This window comes from Tachysurus fulvidraco, chromosome 12, assembly GCF_022655615.1.
Source record: "Tachysurus fulvidraco isolate hzauxx_2018 chromosome 12, HZAU_PFXX_2.0, whole genome shotgun sequence".
Classification (NCBI taxonomy): Eukaryota; Metazoa; Chordata; class Actinopteri; order Siluriformes; family Bagridae; genus Tachysurus; species Tachysurus fulvidraco.
Window position 1 is genome coordinate 7,586,724 of NC_062529.1, and position 21,616 is coordinate 7,608,339.

The following is a 21,616-nucleotide window of genomic DNA, read 5'->3' on the forward strand; positions in this document are numbered from 1 at the left end:
TTAAGAGAAGAATCCAGTGCATGCAGTTTCACCAATTCGAGTAGATTTCTGCAAAAAAAAAAAATCTTTTTCTGCATAAATTCTGCAGCAAAATTAAGCATTTTTAATACACACCAGATTATACACTAGTTAATCTCAGATGCACAAAACTATCCTGAAAAATAAGAGAATCATATATTTGATTCTTCCGGCAATAACAACATTGCAATAAGCATCAGAAAGGTGCATATTAGCAGTGGAATCTTCTGCAGTTTAGGTTTGTCGCTTGTTGCAACTTTAACTCCTTTAAAAAGATGGCACAAATAAAGCAGCTACTGAAGAAGAATGAATAATAAATGATTTGCACTAATTGTATTTCACATCCTACTCACATAGTGAAATATGATTTAAAATTCATTTCCATTCGAAAATTAATACAATTACAATGATGGTAAATTATAAATCCAACTACATGCATTTTAATCATAAATATTTCATTTAAAATAATGGCCAAATAGTGGAAATAAGTGGGACTGAACTCCAGTAGCAAGTTGAAACAGGGTCTGTGTTTTCATGCAGCTCTAGATTTTGCAATACTGCTACCCAGCCAAAGGCACAAACCAGGATCCAGGATCAATGTTGGACACAAATGGCAGTGCAGAGCATTAAAAAGAATTAAGCCAGATCTCATTCAGCCTGGGTCTTCAGGAACCAGTACATTTGTGTAGAATATCAAGAAGATAAAGATAAAGCAAGAGATAAAGCCTCGGCTTTATGGAAAAGTTTACTTTAGAACTTGAGATGTGCTTTAAAACTTGGGATGTTCATTTCAAGTAGCACCAAATGTGCGATGGTCAGGTGTGTGTGGGTGGGTGGGCTTGGGTTTCCTGCTGAGGGTTTTCTGGTTTCCTTCCACCTTCCATAAACATTTGGGTTAGTAGCCTAGGCATGTCACTTTGCATCTAGATGTAAATGTGTGTGTGTGTGTGTGTGTGTGTGTGTGTGTGTGTGTGTGTGTGTGTGTGTGTGTGTGTGTGTGTGTGTGTGTGTTTCTGTGTGTGTGTGTGTTTCTGTGTGTGTGTGTGTGTGTGTGTGTGTGTGTGTGTGTGTGTGTGTGTGTGCTCACCAAGGTAAAATAGTTCCAAAAGATGGATGGAGGGATGGAGCGATGAATGGACTGATTGATTCATTAAATAATGAAATTTAAAAGTTGTATCTCATGTCACCTGATAAAACACTCTGTGGCTCAAATATCAGAAAGTCCTGATACATGAATGTGAACAAAATCTAATTTAACCCAAAACGTATAAGGTTCATGTTTATTATTATTTTTTACTGGCGATAGAGATACAAAACATGCTAACCAGGAACCCAGCTTGAAAGTTTTTTATTTTATTTTATTTTTATTTTTATTTATTTTTTCCTTTGTCATCTCCATGTTTGCACAAGACTGCCACCTTGTGGCCTTTTTTTTTGCCTGTGTTCCTAGTCATATGCTATGACTATGCTGTTTCTTAGAGGTTATAAATAAATCAAATGAAAAGAAACGAAATGATTGGAGCATAAATAGTCCATTGTTTCGTAGAAGCATTTAAAATAATTCTTTTTTTCTTCTTTTTTTTAAACGACAATATTGAACATTTTTAATAATCCTTTCTTCCAGTAGCCTGAAACATGTTTGTTTACTTTTTGCACAGTGTTCTTGGGTATTTTCTCCTTTTAATAAACCACTTTGAGTGTCAGAGAGGAGTGGCCCAGATCAAGTATCACTGGTTGTGTGTGAAGACAAAGTTGTATAGAGTCGGAACAACACAACACAGGCTGTAACAGTGTATAAACCCTCCTGTGCACTGTGACTACTCAGGTGCGCTCCCAGACTGTGTGGGGCGTCAAATTACACTTCCTGGTTCGCAGGTATCGGACACACCTGCCGAGGAAAGAGGACGTCATTTGCTCACCGAAACTTGTAACGTTCGTATCTTTTTTCACTGGAAAGAGTAATATGGACTGAAAAAAGTCTTAAAGGAAACAAAAAAAAAAAAAGGAAGCCTCGTCGATTAAAGAAAGTTAAGGAAGACGTCTGGAATATTGTTTTTTAACCGGTAAGACTGGTCACTTTGTTGTTTAGGGTTAAAGGCCTACAAAGGCGTATAGAGGGTATATAAAAGGGGGGAGGGAGAGGGGTATGGGTTATACTGTATTTATACAGTTTGTTGGGTATTTATTAATTGTTTACTGTATACATCCTGTTCTGGACTTTTGTGGAAAGTCGAGTCTGCTCGGTGTGATAACAAGAAGCCTTTTGGGTTTGTTTGTGGATTTGTTTTCAGAGCACGTCAAAGTGAAGACAGGAGACCTGATGATCACGATCACGATCACGATCATGCCTCCTCGGATCTGGGTGTTCGTTCTGACCACGTCTCTGATTCAGACTCTTGTCCTGGCCCAGAACCCTGTAGAACAGTGCACTAGCAAGTTCACAAAAGGAAAGGAAGACTTCGTTTTAGACACGGACGAGTCTGTGAATGAAGGTGCCGAGTTCCTCGGATCTCCTCCGCAGGTGTCCGGACCCAAAGATTGTGTGTCGGCGTGCTGCAAAGAGCCCAAATGTAACCTGGCTTTAATGGAAAATGGAGCTCAAGAAGGGTCCATCAAGTCCTGCTTCCTCTTCAACTGTTTGTATAAGCAGAAGAAAGCGTGCCGCTTTATCCGAAAGATGGGTTTCAGCAACTATTTATTGACCTCTGACTTTGCCAACTACTTGGAGAAATATGATCCAGGTAAAAGAGAATAAAAATGTTTTGAATTATTTAGAAAGTGGAGGAAAAAGATCAGAACTGGGATTACGATATTGTGTTCGGGATCGGTGTGTAATTTAATTCTATTTCTATTTTATTATTATTTTTTTAAATAAACTTAAAAATAGGAATTAAATACATATATAAAATGCTATGCTGATTTTTAAAATTTATTTTTTAATACATATCTCATTTTTATATGTTTTTACTATCGTAATCTTTAATACATTCACGTGGTTTAGGTCATCTAGTCTATTATTCGAGATTAGTATAGAAATATTACGTAAAACTTCCATAAAACAGAATTCATTCCTCACGTGGGATTAGTTCTCTGTTTTTATCTTGTGTTTCTGTTTAATCAGTTTCTCTTTTGCTAAATAGCCTACAGTTCTATTTGACTTATAAAGCATGTGACGGTGCAACATCAAAATATCTATATAATGTGTTTTATGTAATCAGTTTTCTTTAAAAATCATCTACGATCTAATCCAGTCTTGTCACAGCGAACCTCTTGAGTGGTCTCAGATGTGGAATCACTTCAGTGATCATCCTTGTTATGTATTTTTTTATTTATTTATTTTTTAGTGTTTTGCTTTGTTTTCATCCTTAAACCGTACCTTTTCTTGGAAAACAGTTCCTGTAATTCAAGATTCCCTCTTGCCTTCCTGTTGAAATACTCATAAAGAGCACACGTATGTGCACATGCCTCAGACCTGTTATGACTTGTTTGTGGACCGTAACGACCTGCTTTCACCGCTGTTTATAAAATGTGATCACAATTTGTTGTCTTGTCTTGGTCAGAAAAAAAGGATCATCCTCCGAGGGCAATGGCAGGACAGGACAGAGTGGTGCAGCCTCATGACGTTGTGATCCTCAATGGCGTTGAGTGTAAGGATGATGGTGAAATTGTGGATTACAAGTGGGAGCAGGTGTATGGAAGCCACACTGTCCTCGAGGTGTGTAAAATATCTTATCGGGCTCCAGGTTCTACTTCTGCTTTAGTAGAAAGACAGGAACTGCTTATGGTTTTCTAAAGGCTGTAGACTTGTTAAAGAGCATTCCACATTCTCTAAACTCTAAGATAAACTCATTAAGATTTTTACATAACGTTTACCACATGTTCACCTTCATCTCACACATTTCGAGCACAATTTTAGATTTGGATTTTGAAGGACAGCTCTGTGTGTCTGTTGCTTTCAGAAAACCACTTTCAAAGATGAAGTGAGAGTGTCTGGTCTGTCTGCTGGAGTGTATAAGTTCAGGCTCACCATCATGGACAACGCTGGCCAGTCTGACTCAGCAGAGGTCACTATCTTGGTCCTCACACCTGAACAGTCACACCGTGAGTATTTGCTTTACCACAAACCTACTATAAGCTGTCAGCGCAGTTTGATACTGACGCCGCTAAGACGTGAGTTCTCTCAGTATTTATATACCATGTTTATGACCATATCTCATATGCAGTGTGTTCTGTTGGCAAATATTATCATTGAGATGAACATGATATGATGGTATCCCTGTGTTTGTGGGGTTTTCTGGATCTTATTCCCACCCCCTTAATCCAAAAACATGCATGTGGGCAGATTGGCTAAACTAAAAGGTGTTAATGTGTGTATTCATGGTGTGATGGGATGGAATGGTGTCCCATCAAGGTTGATTGGTGGTTTCTGGGATCTACCTGATTGATCATTACCAACAATGAGTAAATGTAATTAACATGAAACAAACGCTTTAATATCACACATGTAACTCTTGCTGGTTTGTTCCTTTAGTCAAATTAATATTTAAAATCAATCAACAGTTCAGTCAAAATTAGTAATGAGGAATTTGAATAATGGGAATAAAGTCAATAACTTTTATTTTTCTAGTAAAAGCTCAAACGGTCTGCTAGAATGTCCAGTGCCTTGATATACAGTATAACTGAAAGCGGTTGGAAAAAAAAAGTCTTACTTGGAATCTTTATTTTATTCCACACGCTAATGAAGAACAAAGGTGTTGACTAGTGTTTGGAAATTCTGTACTATTTTTAAATTACAACAGAGAAATTGGATTATTTAAAAGTTGTTTTTTTTTTAAATGCTAATAAGGAACTAAACTCCATACGCACTCACTGAACACTATTAGAAATCCTCTCCCTTTGCTCTCAATACAGCCTCAGTTCTTCATGGCATGAATTCCACATGATGTTGGCTAGCACAGTTTCATGCTGTATATCCCTTGTTTTTTCCACATGGCTGGCATATTCGATTCGTATCCGGTGACTGTAAAGACCGCTGAAGACCCTGAGCTCATTGTCATGTTCATGAAACTGGTTTCAAATGCCTTTTTGTTTTGTGATTTTTATCTTGGAAGTAACCATTAGAAGATGGTAAATTGTGGCTGTGAGAATGGATTCATGTGGTCAAATAGGCCGTCTTCATTTGGTGACAAAGTGTGTGAAGAGAACCTTATTTACACTATCTGTCATGTCAGAAATGTTTCTCCAGTCTGCTGTCCATTAACCAGTTTGGGGAAGCCTGCGCCCACTGCAGCCTCAGACAGACAGGATCTGATGTGGTCACTTGCTGTTGTAGTCCATCTGCCTCAAGCTTCTGCATTCTGAGATGTTTTTTTTGCACGGTTGTACACCGTGATCATCCGAGTTACTCCACCTCCGTTCACAGGATTTCTGTAGTTGTTCACACTATTTTGGGAAAACTCTAGTGACTGACGTGTGTGAAATGTCCAGTTCAAACCAGCACGTCTGGTACCAACAACCATGCCATGGTGAAAATTCTGATTTTGAGATTATATTTTTGCCATTCTTGTGGTTGGGTTGAATATTACTCGAAGTTCATGTCGTTTTTACATTTCACCTTTTATGCCATGTCTTCACCTGTCGTTTGAAGATAGCCAGTGACTTAGCTGTGGGGCTGGGGGAACAACAGGGAGTCTTGCCGTATACCCGACTCTGAGATGGTGGGACCTGTCGGCATGCTTCTGTGCATTGCACTGCCAATAATTGGGTAACCGTTTGAATGAGAAGGTGTACAAGAGTTTCTAATGAAGTGCTCAGTGCGTGTATAAAAGAAGTAGTCAATTCTGTGTATTACTAATCTTGATGGCTGTCAAGATGAACAACTTTAGGATTCCTTAAGAATCTTTGGCCATGTTACACGTTGCTTACATCATGTCCTTTAATTTGACTTGTCCTGTTTTTGTTGTTTTTGTTTTTTTAATAATTTCCTTGTTGAGTTTCCTAGCACCAATGATTGAATTTAAATCAAGCTTAATAAAGACACTTTGATTGTGATTTTCCTTAACAAAATCCCATCCTTTAAAAAAAACAAACAAGGGACTTCAGGAGTAGAAAAGGAAAAAGTGATCCAACATACGCGAGAAAGCGGAAATGAGTCTTGGTTTGTGCAACGCTTTCGTCTTTAAGGCTGTGAAACTGGTTGAGCTGGTTTTCATTTCGAGTTTCACACGTAGAGAAAGAGAACATATGCATCATCTGGTTTCCTGTGCGTGAGATTCAGTGAATGATCTATGATGAGTTAGCTGTACTTCACATCATATTTGTGGTGTCTTTTTTTTTTTTTTTTTTTTTTTTAAATAAATAAAATAGTTTCGACTTTTTCTTTAGCTCCCTTAATTAAATTCACACATGACAGCTGTAAATTGTGTATCAGATGAGATAATCAAGTATAATAAAAATAGAGTATATATCATGTACATTATTATAAGCTATAAAAAAAACATTACTCGGACTAATTGTGAAAGCACAAGCAGTAACAGATAAGGAGCAAAGTAGATCTGATCAGCTGATCATCTAACAAATAGAGACATTTATCAACATTGCAGTAAAATGTGCAAAAATGAAACCGGGCTTGCTGTCTAGAACGGAAGGCTCTAGTGGTTGATCATTTTCCTGGCACAGTGAATTATTGTGCAGGGTGATCGCTGTTGGTAGAAACGTCGTCGCCGAATGTTCTCCACTGTTCGATCGATAAATCATGGAGAGGATGTGTCCTTTCCATGACCCCGACGAAGCTGTCCAGAAAGCATCCAAGACCGCGTCAACCTTCTTTACCAGTTTACAGAACATCCGTGTTTCTCATGTGCTCAAGCTGCACCTGCCCCAAGCATACTGCCACAAAGCCGACTGCATTCACAACAACAGATTTTTGTATATCCAACATCTTGCTGTAAACATTAAGGTTGCCCTAAATAGATCCTGAGGTCCTTTAGAGTCTTCCTTCCAGTCCAGCCTGTCATCACCAAGGTATTTACAGGTTTCAACCAACTCAGCATTCTGTCCCATGATGTTTATCGGTCTACTTGTGGTCCTTTGCCTTCTTCAAGTCAACCACCATCATATTTGCCAAGAGTAGAGGGTTCATGCCACACACCAGTCAACACATTTGGCTACTAGGTCCTAATACTCTTCTCCCTGTCAAGCTTCCTGATGAGCTTAACCACAGAATACGTTCTGTAGGTGACTGAGGTCTGACTTGTACTTGGAGGTCTGTGGTGTACAGGGTAAAGAAAAGGAACCGTGACAACACAGGCTCTCAGACAGGGCAGCACCCCAGCTGCATGAACTGACGTCTGTCTGACCAGAGGTCTGTCACCTTCTTGGAGATCATGGAGGCGTCAAGCTACATTCTACACTTATTTATCAGGAGAGTTTAGATGGCGTTGAATGAACTTGAGAAATCAGAAAAGAAACGTTGGAACGAGGCATCAAACACTTTTTTTAAATGGAGCCTAACTGGATTTGAATAATGCTTGTAATCCAAATTGTAGCCTACTATCTGTATCTGTATTCGGTCCCCATATTTGTTTTTCTCCTCTCTCTTGCTGATTGTATTGTTTGTTTGTTTTTTTGCTCTTGGCGGTTGTCACTATAGAAATACTATAGACATTGTTAGCTGTCAGATGGCATATGTTGACGTGAATGTTAGTGCTTATATATCCAGTGAATTATTTGGTTCTCCTTAAAAATTAATGGTTAATCATTAAAAGCCTTGTTATTTTTAGTGCTTTATCAAGTGTTCTTCAGAAATCTAAAAAAAACCTGGTGCGGTTTCCGATGTATGCTCTACCTCCTTTCGTTTGCAGTTCAGTTAATAGCTATGGCTCAGTCATCACATGCTTGGCATATTTTGTGTTAATTCTCATGAATGAGAACTATGGAATGAGAGGTGTGGTTTAATGGTTCAGCGTGACCAACCATCGGTTATACATTTGTATTAAAAAGGTTTGGGAGAGTGTTGGTTTAGCTTTAGCCTCACTTCTCCTGCCCTCGTTTATGGCCTTGGCATCATGATGCGCTCTCTACTGAAAGAGCTGGATCTGTAGTTGGTGGTGGTCAAAGCTCTAGATCATAAGGCTTTATGCACACTCGCAGAGTCTATGCCAGTTCATGTGCACAAGGTCAGTAATCCAAAATAAGGACGTACCAAATAAGACGTTTTTCAAGTTGTTGCTGACAACCATTTGTAATGAAAACCTTTGTTATATGATAAACAGAAGCACACACATCTTCAGACATATGGACCTCTGTGTGTGTTAAGGTTTGGTACAATTTTAAAAAGTAATTACCCCCACCACCACCCAGTTTGCTGTTATAACAGCCTTCTATTCTAGTAAACCTTTCCACTAGATCTTGGAATTTAGCTTCATTCAATCTCTAAAGCATCAGTGAGTTCGGGCATTAAGTGATAAAGATGTTATGTGAGAAGGCCTGGTGCTCAGCCGACGCTCCTTATTCACCCCAAAGGTGTTCATTGGAATCAGGTAAGGTCAAGGCTCAGATCACTTAAGTTCGTCCATGTCAACCTTGGCAAAACATGTCTTCATTGAGCTCAGCAGCATTGTCCTTCTCAAACAGGTTCGGGCCTCTTTGATCCAACGGGAAGGGAAATCTTAATGCTACAGCATACAAAGTCATTCTATACAACTGTGTGCTTAAACTTTGTGGCAACAGTATAGGGAGGCCACACATATGGGTGTGTACATGTGTCTGGCCATATGGAGCACATGGCTGTAATTCTCCTGCAATAAGGAAATCCTTCTGTTTAATGGTTAATGGTTTTAGTTAGTTAGTACATGGCTGTCAAGTCTACAGACAAAGCAAAGATGCAGTAGAAACTAGACAACAGAATTAGGAACATTTGTCAGATGTGAATGACTGAGAAACTCGTTTGCCGTCGATTGTGCGATACTGAGAAACATCACCTACTTATGAACTCGTTTAGTAGAATGAACTAACTTACTTACTTATTTTCTGTAAGTCCTTGGCTTTGTGCTGTTTTATTTAGCTCTATGCTCTTTTATGTAGCACCGTGGTCCTGGAGAAATGTTTCATTTCATTTTCACTATGTACTGTATCACCTATACAGGTATATGGTTGAAATGACAATAAAAGCGGCTTGGCTTGGCTTGTGAAATGTCCGGTGTGCTGCACTGTACATTTGTGTACTGGATCTGATGTGTACAGGCTGTTTAGATGTTTTACTACTGCTGCACCAGTATGTTTATCATTTGATATCAATTAAAGTCTGTCTCGCTGTTGCTATCAACGTCTCTGCACATAGCTGTAAGGTAGACAGTAGCCTTGTAGTAAAATTTGGGGCAAGTCGTGGACTAATGGTTAGAGAGTCTGACTCGTAATCCTAAGGGTTCGAGTCTCGGTCCGGCCACCGAACCCCCCAACTGCTCCCCGGGTGCCGCAGCATAAATGGCTGCCCACTGCTCCGTGTGTGTGTTCAGTGTTCAGTGTTCTGTGTGTGTGTCTGTGTGTGTGTGTGTGTGTGTGTGTGTGTGTGTGTGTGTGTGTGTTCACTGCTGTGTGTGTGCACTTTGGATGGGTTAAATGCAGAGAACGAATTCTGAGTATGGGTCACCGTACTGTATGTCACGTCACTTTATCCTTTTTACGAAAGTGTAGACCTGGAGTGTGCTGGTAAAGTGCCTGCTCTTGGACCAGCCCGTACTTATTTTGGGCACCCATGGTATAAAATATTAGATAAAATCAAGATATTGTTGGGGCAGGATGGCATTACATAATGGCACGACCTCAAGCAAAATGAGTAATTAAAAAAAATGAGCAACTGTGTATGAGCTAATATATTTAACCAGGGTTTACAGGTTTCAGCAAAACTTTTGACTCAACTACATCTCTACATCTCAACTACACAAAAAGGCAACACAAAATTGTTCTCATCTTCTCAAGAAAGTTTGCCTCCCCCCCCTCTGGGAAGAGCACAAAGTAAAATTGTTGCTTCTTTGCTTTGAAAGTAGCTAGTTAAGCTGGTTCAGGCAGCTGGAAAGGATGCTCCCTGAACGTGCTTCTGTGGAGGATTTTTGGGCATGTCCAACAGGGAGAATCCCCAGGGCTTTTGAGAGATTATGGGTATCCCCATGAAGGCGCTAGGAGAAAGAGGTCTGTGCATCTCTGCTCTGCTTAGACTGTTTCCCCTGCAATATGGACCCAGATAAGTAAAAGAGAGAGGAGGGATGGATGACCAGATGGATGGATGTTATAAGGAACCCCTTTTTTTTTTTTTTGCCTATATGGGCCTCTATTAGAGTCTGTTGTAGTTATATATATATATATATATATAATGGAAGTTGTAAATGATCAACAATTATCAAGTTAACACGTGTTGATCGGCTGAGGAAATAAATAGCTACATTTTTACAATGTGACATCACTCGTCTGCTATTACGTTTTTTTCCATTCTTGTCTGTTTTGTTTGATCTTTTTTCTAGACCACTGTCTGGTGCCCAAGAAGGTAGGACCATGCCGTGGTTCATTCATTCGCTGGCACTACAATGCGCTGACAGAGCATTGTGAGAAGTTCACTTTTGGAGGCTGCAATCCAAACCGCAATAACTATCTGTCCGAGGCGGAATGCATCCAAGCCTGCGAGAAAGTTTCAGGTAGCATTCTTGTTTGTAAAACACAAATATGAACGTCAATATTGTTGGTAATGTGACAGATTTATCATTCCGTTGTATAAGTTGGCACAAGATCTGAAATGTGTAGAAAAGCAGAAGCACGGCTAGATGTCTGGAATGCTACCTCAAATGCTTGCTACTAATTTGTTTGTTCATCTGTCCGATGCAGTCAACACGTCTTCGTCATCAGGAAGACATGGCCGAATTGATCTTCCGAGTAAGTCCTCGAAGCCGCTATCTTAATGTCTGCCTTATCTAAATGAATACACGCAGTAAAACTATATGTATAACCAAGTCAACTGTAAGGTTCCAGAAATCTTTTACAGGCCACCACTAAGTGCTGAAATTTTGACCTCGTGCCTTCAGTCTCATGTTGAATTATTTATTATGTTTATATCGGCCTAGAAAATCCTTTTGTATGCCCGAACTCACAAGGTTGGTCTGTCTTTTAGATGAAAAGTGTGGGGCTTCATGTGGACCAGAGACGTTTACTTGTGCTAATGGATGTTGCATAGATCAAGAACTTGAATGTGATCAGGAGAAGCAATGCAGCGATGGCTCAGATGAAGAGCAGTGTGCCAACAGTAGGTATCAAGGTCCAAGTTGCTCAACAGAAAATGCTTTCTGACCTTTTATACCTTTATTTAGTCTTGCTATGTTGCTAGTCTTGCAGAATCATGATCTATTGTCACATTCATATCACATCCTTTTGCTTTGTTAAAGGTTTGCAAGCAAAATAATTTCTCAGTCATTTGTGATCTGTGACTTGAACAAGCTAGCAACATAACTATTTTACATAATTTAAGTTATGTAAACTGTGCACTAAGACTTCTGATACCTAAACCTTTTTACTGTGATAAATTATAGCAGATGAGTGTTTACAAACCCCCCCCCCCCCCCCATTTTTTTATTTATTATTATTATTATTTTTGCAAATTAATTTTTTTTTCTGTTTCTGCACAGTGGACACAGAGTTTCGTCGATTGCTTGACATAAACGAAGACGACAAGGGTTTGCACCATCAACTATGATTTTTTATTATTTATTTATAATTGTGTCAATGTTTCTTTCTTATTTAAACTCTTTTCTTCCACCATCAACATTTAAGGCATTGCAGCCAGCCACTGCACACAACCTCCCGTCACAGGACCCTGCCGAGGCAGCAATACCATGTGGCACTACAACCCATACGAGCAGAAATGCAGCCGCTTCAACTACGGTGGTTGCCAGGGCAACGATAACCAATTTGATACTGAGGAAAAGTGCATGAAGTTTTGCAGTAAAGTCACTGGTGAGTTTCAGCTAGGGGACACACTACTCACTGTCACTAATAAGCCCTAACGAATCAGTCCATACAGGATTTTGTGTTTTTTTTGGTGGTTTTGTGTGTTGGGATTTCAGATATTCTCAGAACACAAAAGCAAGCAAGCTCTGCAATACTCTCAGGCGCTTGCAAATTTTCAAAATTACCACAGATTTTCTGCAGGTTTACTTCAAGATGCATCTTGTAACGTCATCAGAAAACTCTTCGGTTTGTGTGAGTCGAAAACATATCATAGAATATGTCTTCACTGGTAGGAGTGTAAGAGAATCCTGTTATTTTTTATTTTTTTGTCAAGTCAAAAAAACAACAACTCTGCAGTTAAAAACCTGCAGGCATTCCCGGAGGACTCGCTCATCTTCAAATAAATTGAAATGACATTCAAAAAAGTAAAAATATATTGATTATAGTCGAGCTTGCTGTAACGAGTGTTGAACGATGAGGCAGAGGATCCAAGTGCAGGTAGAAGATTTATCCTCCACCCAAAACAACAAAAGGTCTGGGAGGGTGGTGGAGTCTTGGGGGTGGGATGGAGGTCCACTGACCCCGCAGGCATGACGTGAGCAGGCTTGAGATTAGCACCGTTTTCCTCCTCGTGTGACACCCACAGTGTAAGCAGATCCACTCAACCTCAGTTAAGCAAAGTCTATGTATTGCTCTAGAGTCCAGTGTGGGGTATGTGATGGTGTTAACCGTGATAAACCAAACCGGAAAATGTCCTTGAGAGTCGAGTCATTTAGATTTTAGCTTATAGTAGAGTTGAGAGAATTCCTCCACAAAATCCTCAATAGGCCGACACCCATGACGAAGGCGTAAAATCCTCACTGCTGGATCCATAGCAAGGTCTGTTGTTCAGTAACGTGCGCTGAACGCCGAGGCAGAGGATCCAGGTGCAGGTAGAAGATTTATTAAACAAAAACACAAAGTAATCCAGGGAATGGCAAACAGGATGAGAAACATGAGCACACAAAACAGTCATAAAGGACAACAGACAAAAAACTTGGGCAACACTCAGGGTTAAATACAAATACATACAGGGAGCCAATGACAGATGAGAACAGGAACAAAAGACAAACCACATCCAATCAGAACATGATACATACACTAGGCCAAAGAACATGAGGGCATCGGAAGCAGAACACAAACATTACAAGACGGGTGGCAAAGTAAAAGGCATGAAATCCATAACATGAAACAAAGGCCAAAACCGACGTGATATTTGTCTCTTAATATTAAACCTTAATGTTGTTTTCTTCAGATTGTTACTAAGGTAAAGACTGAGAATCTCTAGAATGGAACAAAATAATCTAACAATAGGTGAGGAAGTACATATTACTGTGCAATAATCCATGCCAGGGTGGTATGATGCCACCCTAAAGTGGCTTGTTTCTGTATCATCTGGAAATGTTGCTCATATTTCAATAAATCCAGAAAGTGCCACTGTGAGCGTGACACTTGTGTGCGACACTTAAGACTCCTGGCATCACATTTAATGGTTATATCTTTCTATTATTTAGCAGAATACATTCTACAGAGTTTTCCTACAGCTTGAACTACTCTCTGAGCCGTACTTTATATATAGTATGTAAGTTTATCAATTATTATTGTCTGACTCTTTTACAGAGAAAGATGCTTTCGCCAATCGGGCGATCTTTGAGAAGCAGACAGAAGACAGTCAATCAGGTAATTACACTGCTGTTCAACTTCTTAAGGAAAATTGTGCTTGCATTTAAAAGCTATACAGATCGTTTGTTGGTCCTCTGGGGATGCAATAGCCTAGTGGATAAGGTGTTTAGCTATTGTGTGGAAGGTTGTGAGTTCATATCCCATGTTCTGCCACTGATGGGCCCCTGAGCAAGGCCCTTAATCATCAGTTGTTTAAAATGAGATGAAATTGTAAGTAATTCTGGATAAGGGCATCTGCCAAATACAAGAAATGTTACTGTTACGTTTTGCTCCATTGTTGTTGTTGTATATTATGATGTATGCTTAGGCAGCTTGCTTGGTGGTGACTGATCAAAATAATAATTTCAAGATTTTGGAAAGTTTGTATAGATGTAAAGGCTTTTGTAATGAAAACGCTGAATTGTTGTAAATTCCAGGTAAACCGAATCCTGGGTTATTTTGGCTCACGGTTCACACTGTTTATACTTTTCCCAGGGTTAACGATGACATTTCACACTGTGCATTCATAAACATATAATATTATTGCATCAGCACCTAAAGACTTATCTTGTATCAGTGAGGGAGGAAAAGACAGGTCTGATGTTTTGATTAGACAAATTTTTTGTTTGTTGTGTAGTTGATCAGGCCTTTATAGATATCCAGCTTTCACTCATTTTCAGTCAGTTCCTTAAATACTCTTCTTATTACTGACGGTGCCGTTCAGCTTGTCTCCAACAGACTTTAGACACCATATCTGTAACGGGAAAACAAAAATAGTGTTTCCAATGGAACTGTAGTGAAGAGGAGATGGTTTTATTGTTAAACTCTGTGACTACTGTTTACACAAGACACTGAGTTACTGAGACTGTACAAAACATGTGTTATAATGCACGCACTGTTCGCACAATTTCTGATTGGGTGTCCATCGCTAAACATCTAGCCATATTCTAGCGCCACGTCATTTAACACTGTACATGTTTGGCGGACCAGCGCAGGGTTAACTCTAAAGAGCTAGTGCTGACTAGGCTTCAGAGCAGGCTTTCATGACTCTGGGTCAAAAGCAATGCTAACTCTGATTCTAAATTACAAGTGTGAGACGTTCCTCTAGCTGAGGTTTAATGCGATGGTAATCCTGGGTTTGGAACGGTGTGAAAAAGTCTGTCCATCATCACTGTCTGTCCTGTCACATCTCCATTCAATGTGTGTCTTCCCCGGTCCTCAATTTCCCCCATTTCTTTGTTTTTTCCCCTCAGTTTCCATTGCCATTGCTGTTGCACTAGGCTTGGCCATCCTGATCTTGCTGGCTGTGCTTGGTTACTGCTTCCTAAAGGACAAGAAGAAGAAGCAGTCAAGGCACCAGCACATTTCTGCAAATGGTACACACACACTTCATATGGACGACACTGAGAAACTTGTCTACAACAGCACCACAAAACCCATCTGATTCCCTCCTCCTTTGTCCAGCTACTGCAGACTGCAGTGCTTTTTCTGCTGTAAACCACCCAAATCTGCTCGTTTAAGTGTTTAAGAATTATAGCGTGTAATACATTCACGATTTACAAAATAACAGAATTACTGTAAATAGCATCTTTTTAAATATTTTTGCTAGACCTCTGTGAAGTATATAGGACAATTTTTGACACCTTTTGATTTCCTTAACTGAACCTTATAAACAAGCAACAGACTAGTGCATGTTTATATATATATATATATATATATATATATATATATATATATATATATATATATATATATAAAATACACACACACACACACACATATATATATATATAGGTTTTATAGTTTGAGATGTTTACTTGAGAATGGATTATATATAGTGGATTATCGCCCACTTCGGTCCTACTGACGATTTGAAAGAAATGCAATAATGTTTTACATGAACGCAGACAAACATCAAGTAAGAACCACCACTGGCATATTCATCTACAGTAGTAAATAAAATAGCAACGTGTAAACACTTTCAATAACAGGAAGATTCAAATGCTGGGAAAATGTCAAAAATGTGCAATAAATGAAGCTCCCAAGACTGGAATTAAACAGAACGAAGCTCTACACCAATACTGGAAAAACTCTGTTTAGAGTTGACCTTACGCTAACAGCAAATTCGGACTATCCGCTAACTGAGCCTTTCAGCTAGGAAATCGGGGAAGACGTGAGCACGTGCAGGGATGACTGAGACTGGAACCACTTTATCTGAACTCATACACAAGTACTCAACTCTTGTAAAACCTTGTGGATGCTTTTAAATGACTCCTTGATTGTTTTTTTTATTTTTTTAATAGATAATTTTATTTGGTAATCCACTTGGTCTGAACATGTTTCTTTTGAGGAGGTCATATATATATTTTTTTGTTTGCTAACTATATTCTGGAAATTAAAACTGTGTTTTGTTTTTTGTATTTTCTGCATTATACTATTCCTTAATTAGCATCTCACTACTCAGGGTTTAAAGTTCTAATATAAATATTCAGATCTACTTCTAGACGAGAATGGGTTCGTCGGACCTAGACTAAAACACGCATCAAGAACGCATATAGATTAATGATTGAAGAAAACAGTAAAACATTTCCATAAATCAGATTTTAATAGTTTAAGCTAAAACAATCATATGTGAAAAACTTGCTCACTTCTTTTTGTACATATCTATAAATATAAGTTTGAAATGTCTTCACCTGTTTTTAAAGCTTCAATAAAAGACATGATGTATAGTGTGACCTTGTGTTTGATTTGGTAGGGAATAATGAGTCAAGAGGAACAGTGAAGAGAGAGATGCAGACTTATTTTATTACTGTACATCCTCAAACTGTGATTTATAGCCCACATGGTCACCATTCTCAGCTTCGCCAACATAAGGAACTAAGGTCAAATCTGAAATCACTGAAACACACACAGTATACCACTGCTAAACATTTAATCTGATTTAGGGAACTACTTTGGAGATCTATCTCTTAATCAGTGGGAAGTCTAACGGCTCATGACAAACAAATTTCTCGTGAACAACTATCACAACACATAAAAACAGTATCTGATCATCCAGGTAGCAACACAGTATTAAGAATCAAGCTTAACTGTCTAAATTCAGTTATTGTGACTTATGGACTGTACGTAAACATCCGTTATCTTTATATAATATTATCGGTATCTGTTAAGTCGTTATTATTTTTATATTATTAACATGTACAAAGGTGTTCCAAATGCCATGAGCGCTTTCTGTTGCTAACGTGTGAGCAGCACAAAGCTAATAGCTTTAACTAGGGTTGTCAGGATTCAGATTTCATCCCAACCAGTTCTCAAAAAACTCATGAAAGCTTATGAAATTAGCCCAGAAAATTGGGCAATGAAAAACTGAGGGTCAGTCTGATGTATATACATTATCTACTGCAAAATCACCCTATTCATTCTCCTTATCTTTCCAATATATCTTGTGGTTCTGTACTGTACATCAGAGACACTCTCTCTACACTTACAGTACACTTTGCCTACATTTGTGGACATTTAATAGGTTAAATTCTGATCATTTGCTATAAAACAAGATTGTAGTGGATGCTGTATTTAATTTAATCATCCCACCCTGGTAACCTGGTCAATAACAGTCTTGTCTGTTTCTCCTTCATGATTCTTGCCCCAGTAAGCCTCTATTAAGGCTTGTTGCCATGTTGACCGCTAGGTGCAATAGCTCCTATAATGGAACGAAACAGGGCAATTCTGTCCCACAATTGTGCAAGCAACTGAGTGGAACATTGGCTTATATCCATCAAATGACAACATGAAAAAAGAATGAACAAGTATGGCTTTCATTGAAGCATGCCTATGAATAAGGCCCTTCTCTCCAAAAACAATATGGCAGCTTGAGGCTTGTAAACTGGTAGATATTTTAAAACATTTGGGAAAATCATGTATTTAAATGTATATAAGTCTCATGATCTCAGATTCTTGCTCTTGGCTGACAGGAGTGGAACCTGATATGGTTTTCTGCTGTTGTGTTGTGCCTTCTAGGAAACTTTTCATCGCAACACAGGTGTAAAGAGAAAACAAGGAATCAGTTTGGGATATAAAGTTATATGTAAAGACCTGCACAGCATCAGGCAGAATAGGACAGATCACTTGCCTGAGTGGCACGAGACAATGCTACTTACTGACCAAGAAAGAAAGAAGATAAATAAGGAAAATCGTGAAAATTAAGCATGCATGAACGCAGTTGGGGAATAAATTTAGGCCAGTGTCGGTGTGGAAAACATTAGTAAAAGCAAACCAGTCCTGTATTTTTTGTTGTTGATGTTTTTTTTTTATATGTAGATCTATTGCAATTGTGTGGTTTCACCAGCAGAGGGCGCGTTTGATCTACTTATATTACATGAGATGTAGGTCGTTTTCACATTGTATTTTTTTTTTTTGCCTACAGTACAGTCAATAGGATTACAGTTACTGTATGCACACATCTGTGTCCCCTGATTAGGAGAGAATTGACCCCCTATTGTCATTACCTTCAAATTAGCTTTTAACTGCTGTTTTGCACATCACATTTCAACACCTCATCCAACTACTGCTATTACATAAATGTTTATATGTTTACAACAACATAGAAGCCATGCACAATCATACATGTAATAAAAACAAAATCTATTGCATACTCATCGTACAGAACAATGTGATCTATTACAGTCATATGCAAACGTTTAGGAACCCCAGATAATTTCCATGATTTTCATTTATAAATATTTGGGTGTTTGGATCAGCAATTTCATTTTGATCTATCAAATAACTGAAGGACACAGTAATAGTTCAGTAGTGAAATGAGCTTTATTGGATTAACAGAAAATGTACAATATGCATCAAAATGAAATTAGACAGGTGGATAAATTTGGGCATAATGATGCATAAAATGATGAAAATGATGCATATTGCACATTTTCTGTTAATCCAATAAACCTCTTCTCACTACTGAAATATTATTGAGTCCTTCAGTTATTTGAGAGATCAAAATGAAATTGTTGATCCAAACAGCCAAATATTTATAAATGAAAATTATGGAAATTGTCAGGGATTCCTAAACTTTTGCAAATGATTGTGTGTGTGTGTGTGTGTGTGTGTGTGTGTGTGTGTGTGTGTGTGTGTGTGTGTGTGTGTGTGTGTGTGTATTGGGTCCTCCTGTGATGATGTAAGTAATATGTAATGATATGAGGAAAATATGGGAAGGTGCTTTCTCATTGCACCAGTTGAAACTTCCCAGGACACCATTATAATAATACGCAAAGACATGAAACGTAAAACCACGTGTGAAAACCTGATAACACAAAATAAATGCTGTTTAGTATTTAGACAACTTTCAACAACTTAGAACAACTGATCTTACCACATGGAACAATGAACAATAGCTAGCGGAAAACGAGGAATGTCTTTTTGGCGTGTAAACTCGCTCTCTAAGCGACACGCCCCCTTTCCAGGCCAAGCTGCGCGGTGACGTCATGTGTGGGCGGGGCTTTCTTTATCCTGCGGCTCGAGTAATTACAGAAGTGTGTAGTGTAGTGAAGGGAAGTGAAGCGGTGTTATACTGAAGTTGTGTTGACCTCCACATGTGGGATGTAGTCGTCGATTTCGTGCCGAACGGATCTGAAGTGATGCATTTCTACGCAGAGATCCGTCCTGAATGAGATCCAGTGTATTTAGTGTGAAGAACCAGACGTGTGTGCGGTAAGTGCGTTACACTGCCTTAATTAATTAGCTAACTAACTAACTAATTAAGGGACAGTTAATGAATGTGCGCGAGCTGCTTCTTTCAGCTACACAAACTTGTTTGAAAGTTTCCCCAAATGAGATGTTGTTGTTGTTGTTGTTGTTGTTTCTTCTTTACGCCAAAAACTTCTACAACCTTTCATACTTTTTTGCAAATGACAACAAAACGCCAAAACTACACAGAAAAGCGGAGACCTTTGTGTTTACTTTGTCCTTGTAAACCTTAATACCAGCTGCTACAATATACCTGTAACCAAGTGTACACCTTTCTAGTTAATAGGATATAAGATGCAAAAAAATTACAGCAGTTTAGTTCTTTTTCTTCCTGGGACACATTAGTGTTTTGTTTTGTTATTGTTGTTGTTTTGTTTTTGTTTTTTTACATATAAGCATTGTGTGACAATATGCTGCCCATATATGAAGCTAATACCTAAGATACTGTTATGATAACATACAAGACTTTTTTAAGGGTTTTTCCAATGATGTGCATGTTTATTTAGCTTTGTGGGAAAAGAATGATCACATAGCATTTACATTTCTGCCATTTAGATTCAGATGGCAATTTATTTTAATGTATACAATTGAGGGTTAAAGGCCTTGTTTAGCGGCCCAGCAGTGGCAGCTTGGTGGATCTGGGATTCGAACTCATGACCTTCTGATCAGTAATCCAACACCTTAACCACTAGGCTTAACATCCCCAGCATCAGACTGCATGATGTAGATATAATATTAAAAAATGATCCATCTACAAATCCTGGTGTGATCCTTGTTACTTCACTGTATGTGAATATACTTGCAGTATCTTGGGGGAAAAGTATCCCTGCTGCATGCTGACGAGAAGCTCACTGTAGTGTGGTGTCATTAACTTAACAAAAAAATACTTAACAAAAACCAAGGTTTCATCTCACACGCGTTATCAGACACTGAACCCAGACTCTAGAGAACATTCACACACATTTGGCAATGACAGGAGTGACGGAACTGATGTGTTTACTTTGCGGTTTCTCTTACTGCAGAACTTTGGTCTGGATCAGAGTTTACACATATTGATTTCCTATATAAATCCCAGCATATACGTACAAACATCCGTAGCTTGTCACTCTTTCACTTACTCCTCCACATAGAACCAGCAAAAAAAAAAAAAATCATATTTTTTTTCAATGGGATTCCAGAGAGGTCTGTAGGGTGAAGAATTTTAACAAGCTTTTTTTTAATAGCTTTATAGTGTTTAAAACTTTCACTAAGTTTGAACAGATGTTTAATTAGTCCATAGGAAGGAATTTTTTTGGTATGGTTTATAGGATGTGGGATAAATGCCTTCGTTCACGGCCTTGGATTAACGTGGCAGGTCTGGTAGCCTTTTATTTACTTTAGACTTAGCAGTTACAACAATTATATACTCCTCCCTGTTCCCTTATGACAATAGAAATGTGTTGTTTGTCTTGAGATATTCTTCTGTACCTTGCAGAGAAATGGCTCATGCTTCTCTGCTTCATGCTTTTTATGGAATACTTGACAGTAACACAAACGGTTATAGAATGTGATAATTCTCCACAATGAACTCTATATATTGGGGGGAGAGAGAGAGAGAGAGAGAGAGAGAGAGAGAACTTCCTAAGCGATTAATTTGTTTTCATTTGACACTTATTGTGTGTTTTCTGTCTTCTAGTTTCGACAGACGGAAGATTTGTAGATGTGAGTTCTGCTGGTTAAAACGAGTGTACGTAATTGGACCCAGCTGTTACAAAAAAACCAAAACAAAGAAAAACAGCAGACAGAGCGTTTTTGCTTTGACCTTGTCTACCTTAAAGTTCCCCTGGCTTCACAGGTCTGAAGTACTGTTTCCTTGCCAGAGTTGTGGTTGAAAATGAAACCGTGTAGAACACGTGATTGAAAGTCCAGGATTGAGATCAGAATTTACCATGAAACGATTTTAGTGTCAGTGTTTGTGATTATACGCTGCACTTTTGGTCTATAATGGACATTTGTGCTTGATTTGGACTAAAAATAAAGGTTTAGGTTTAGTATTTGTGTCTTCTTTTCATGCAATGAGTAAAAAAAAATCCGTTTTAACCATCGTGTTAAGTGATCTAGACATCTTTTACATCTACATTCTGGCTTTAAATATAGAAATATCTAAAAATGTATATAG

At 38.5% G+C, this 21,616-nt stretch overlaps 2 protein-coding genes across 5 annotated transcripts in view; both read left to right on the forward strand.

Annotated features, from left to right (window-relative positions):
* The first annotated feature begins 1,788 nt into the window (after window positions 1-1,788).
* Window positions 1,789-16,445, forward strand: spint1a (serine peptidase inhibitor, Kunitz type 1 a). Its single transcript, XM_027172586.2, has 11 exons — window positions 1,789-2,081; window positions 2,310-2,759; window positions 3,579-3,733; window positions 3,978-4,119; window positions 10,536-10,706; window positions 10,894-10,941; window positions 11,177-11,308; window positions 11,688-11,735; window positions 11,833-12,015; window positions 13,669-13,728; window positions 14,964-16,445. The coding sequence occupies exons 2-11, from the start codon at window positions 2,339-2,341 to the stop codon at window positions 15,152-15,154; spliced, it is 1,551 nt and encodes a 516-aa protein (XP_027028387.1). The 5' UTR covers window positions 1,789-2,081; window positions 2,310-2,338; the 3' UTR covers window positions 15,155-16,445.
* Window positions 16,446-19,154: 2,709 nt separating this feature from the next.
* LOC113659506 (pleckstrin homology domain-containing family G member 3) overlaps window positions 19,155-21,616 on the forward strand; it is a 50,553-nt gene continuing 48,091 nt past the window's right edge. For 2 of the 4 annotated variants that reach the window (XM_027172319.2, XM_027172320.2), the window contains exon 1: window positions 19,156-19,422. The gene's annotated coding sequence lies outside the window, so the exon portion shown is untranslated. Of the gene's footprint in view, window positions 19,423-21,616 lie in introns of all 4 variants that reach the window. The other 2 variants (XM_027172317.2, XM_027172321.2) reach the window with 2 other exon arrangements.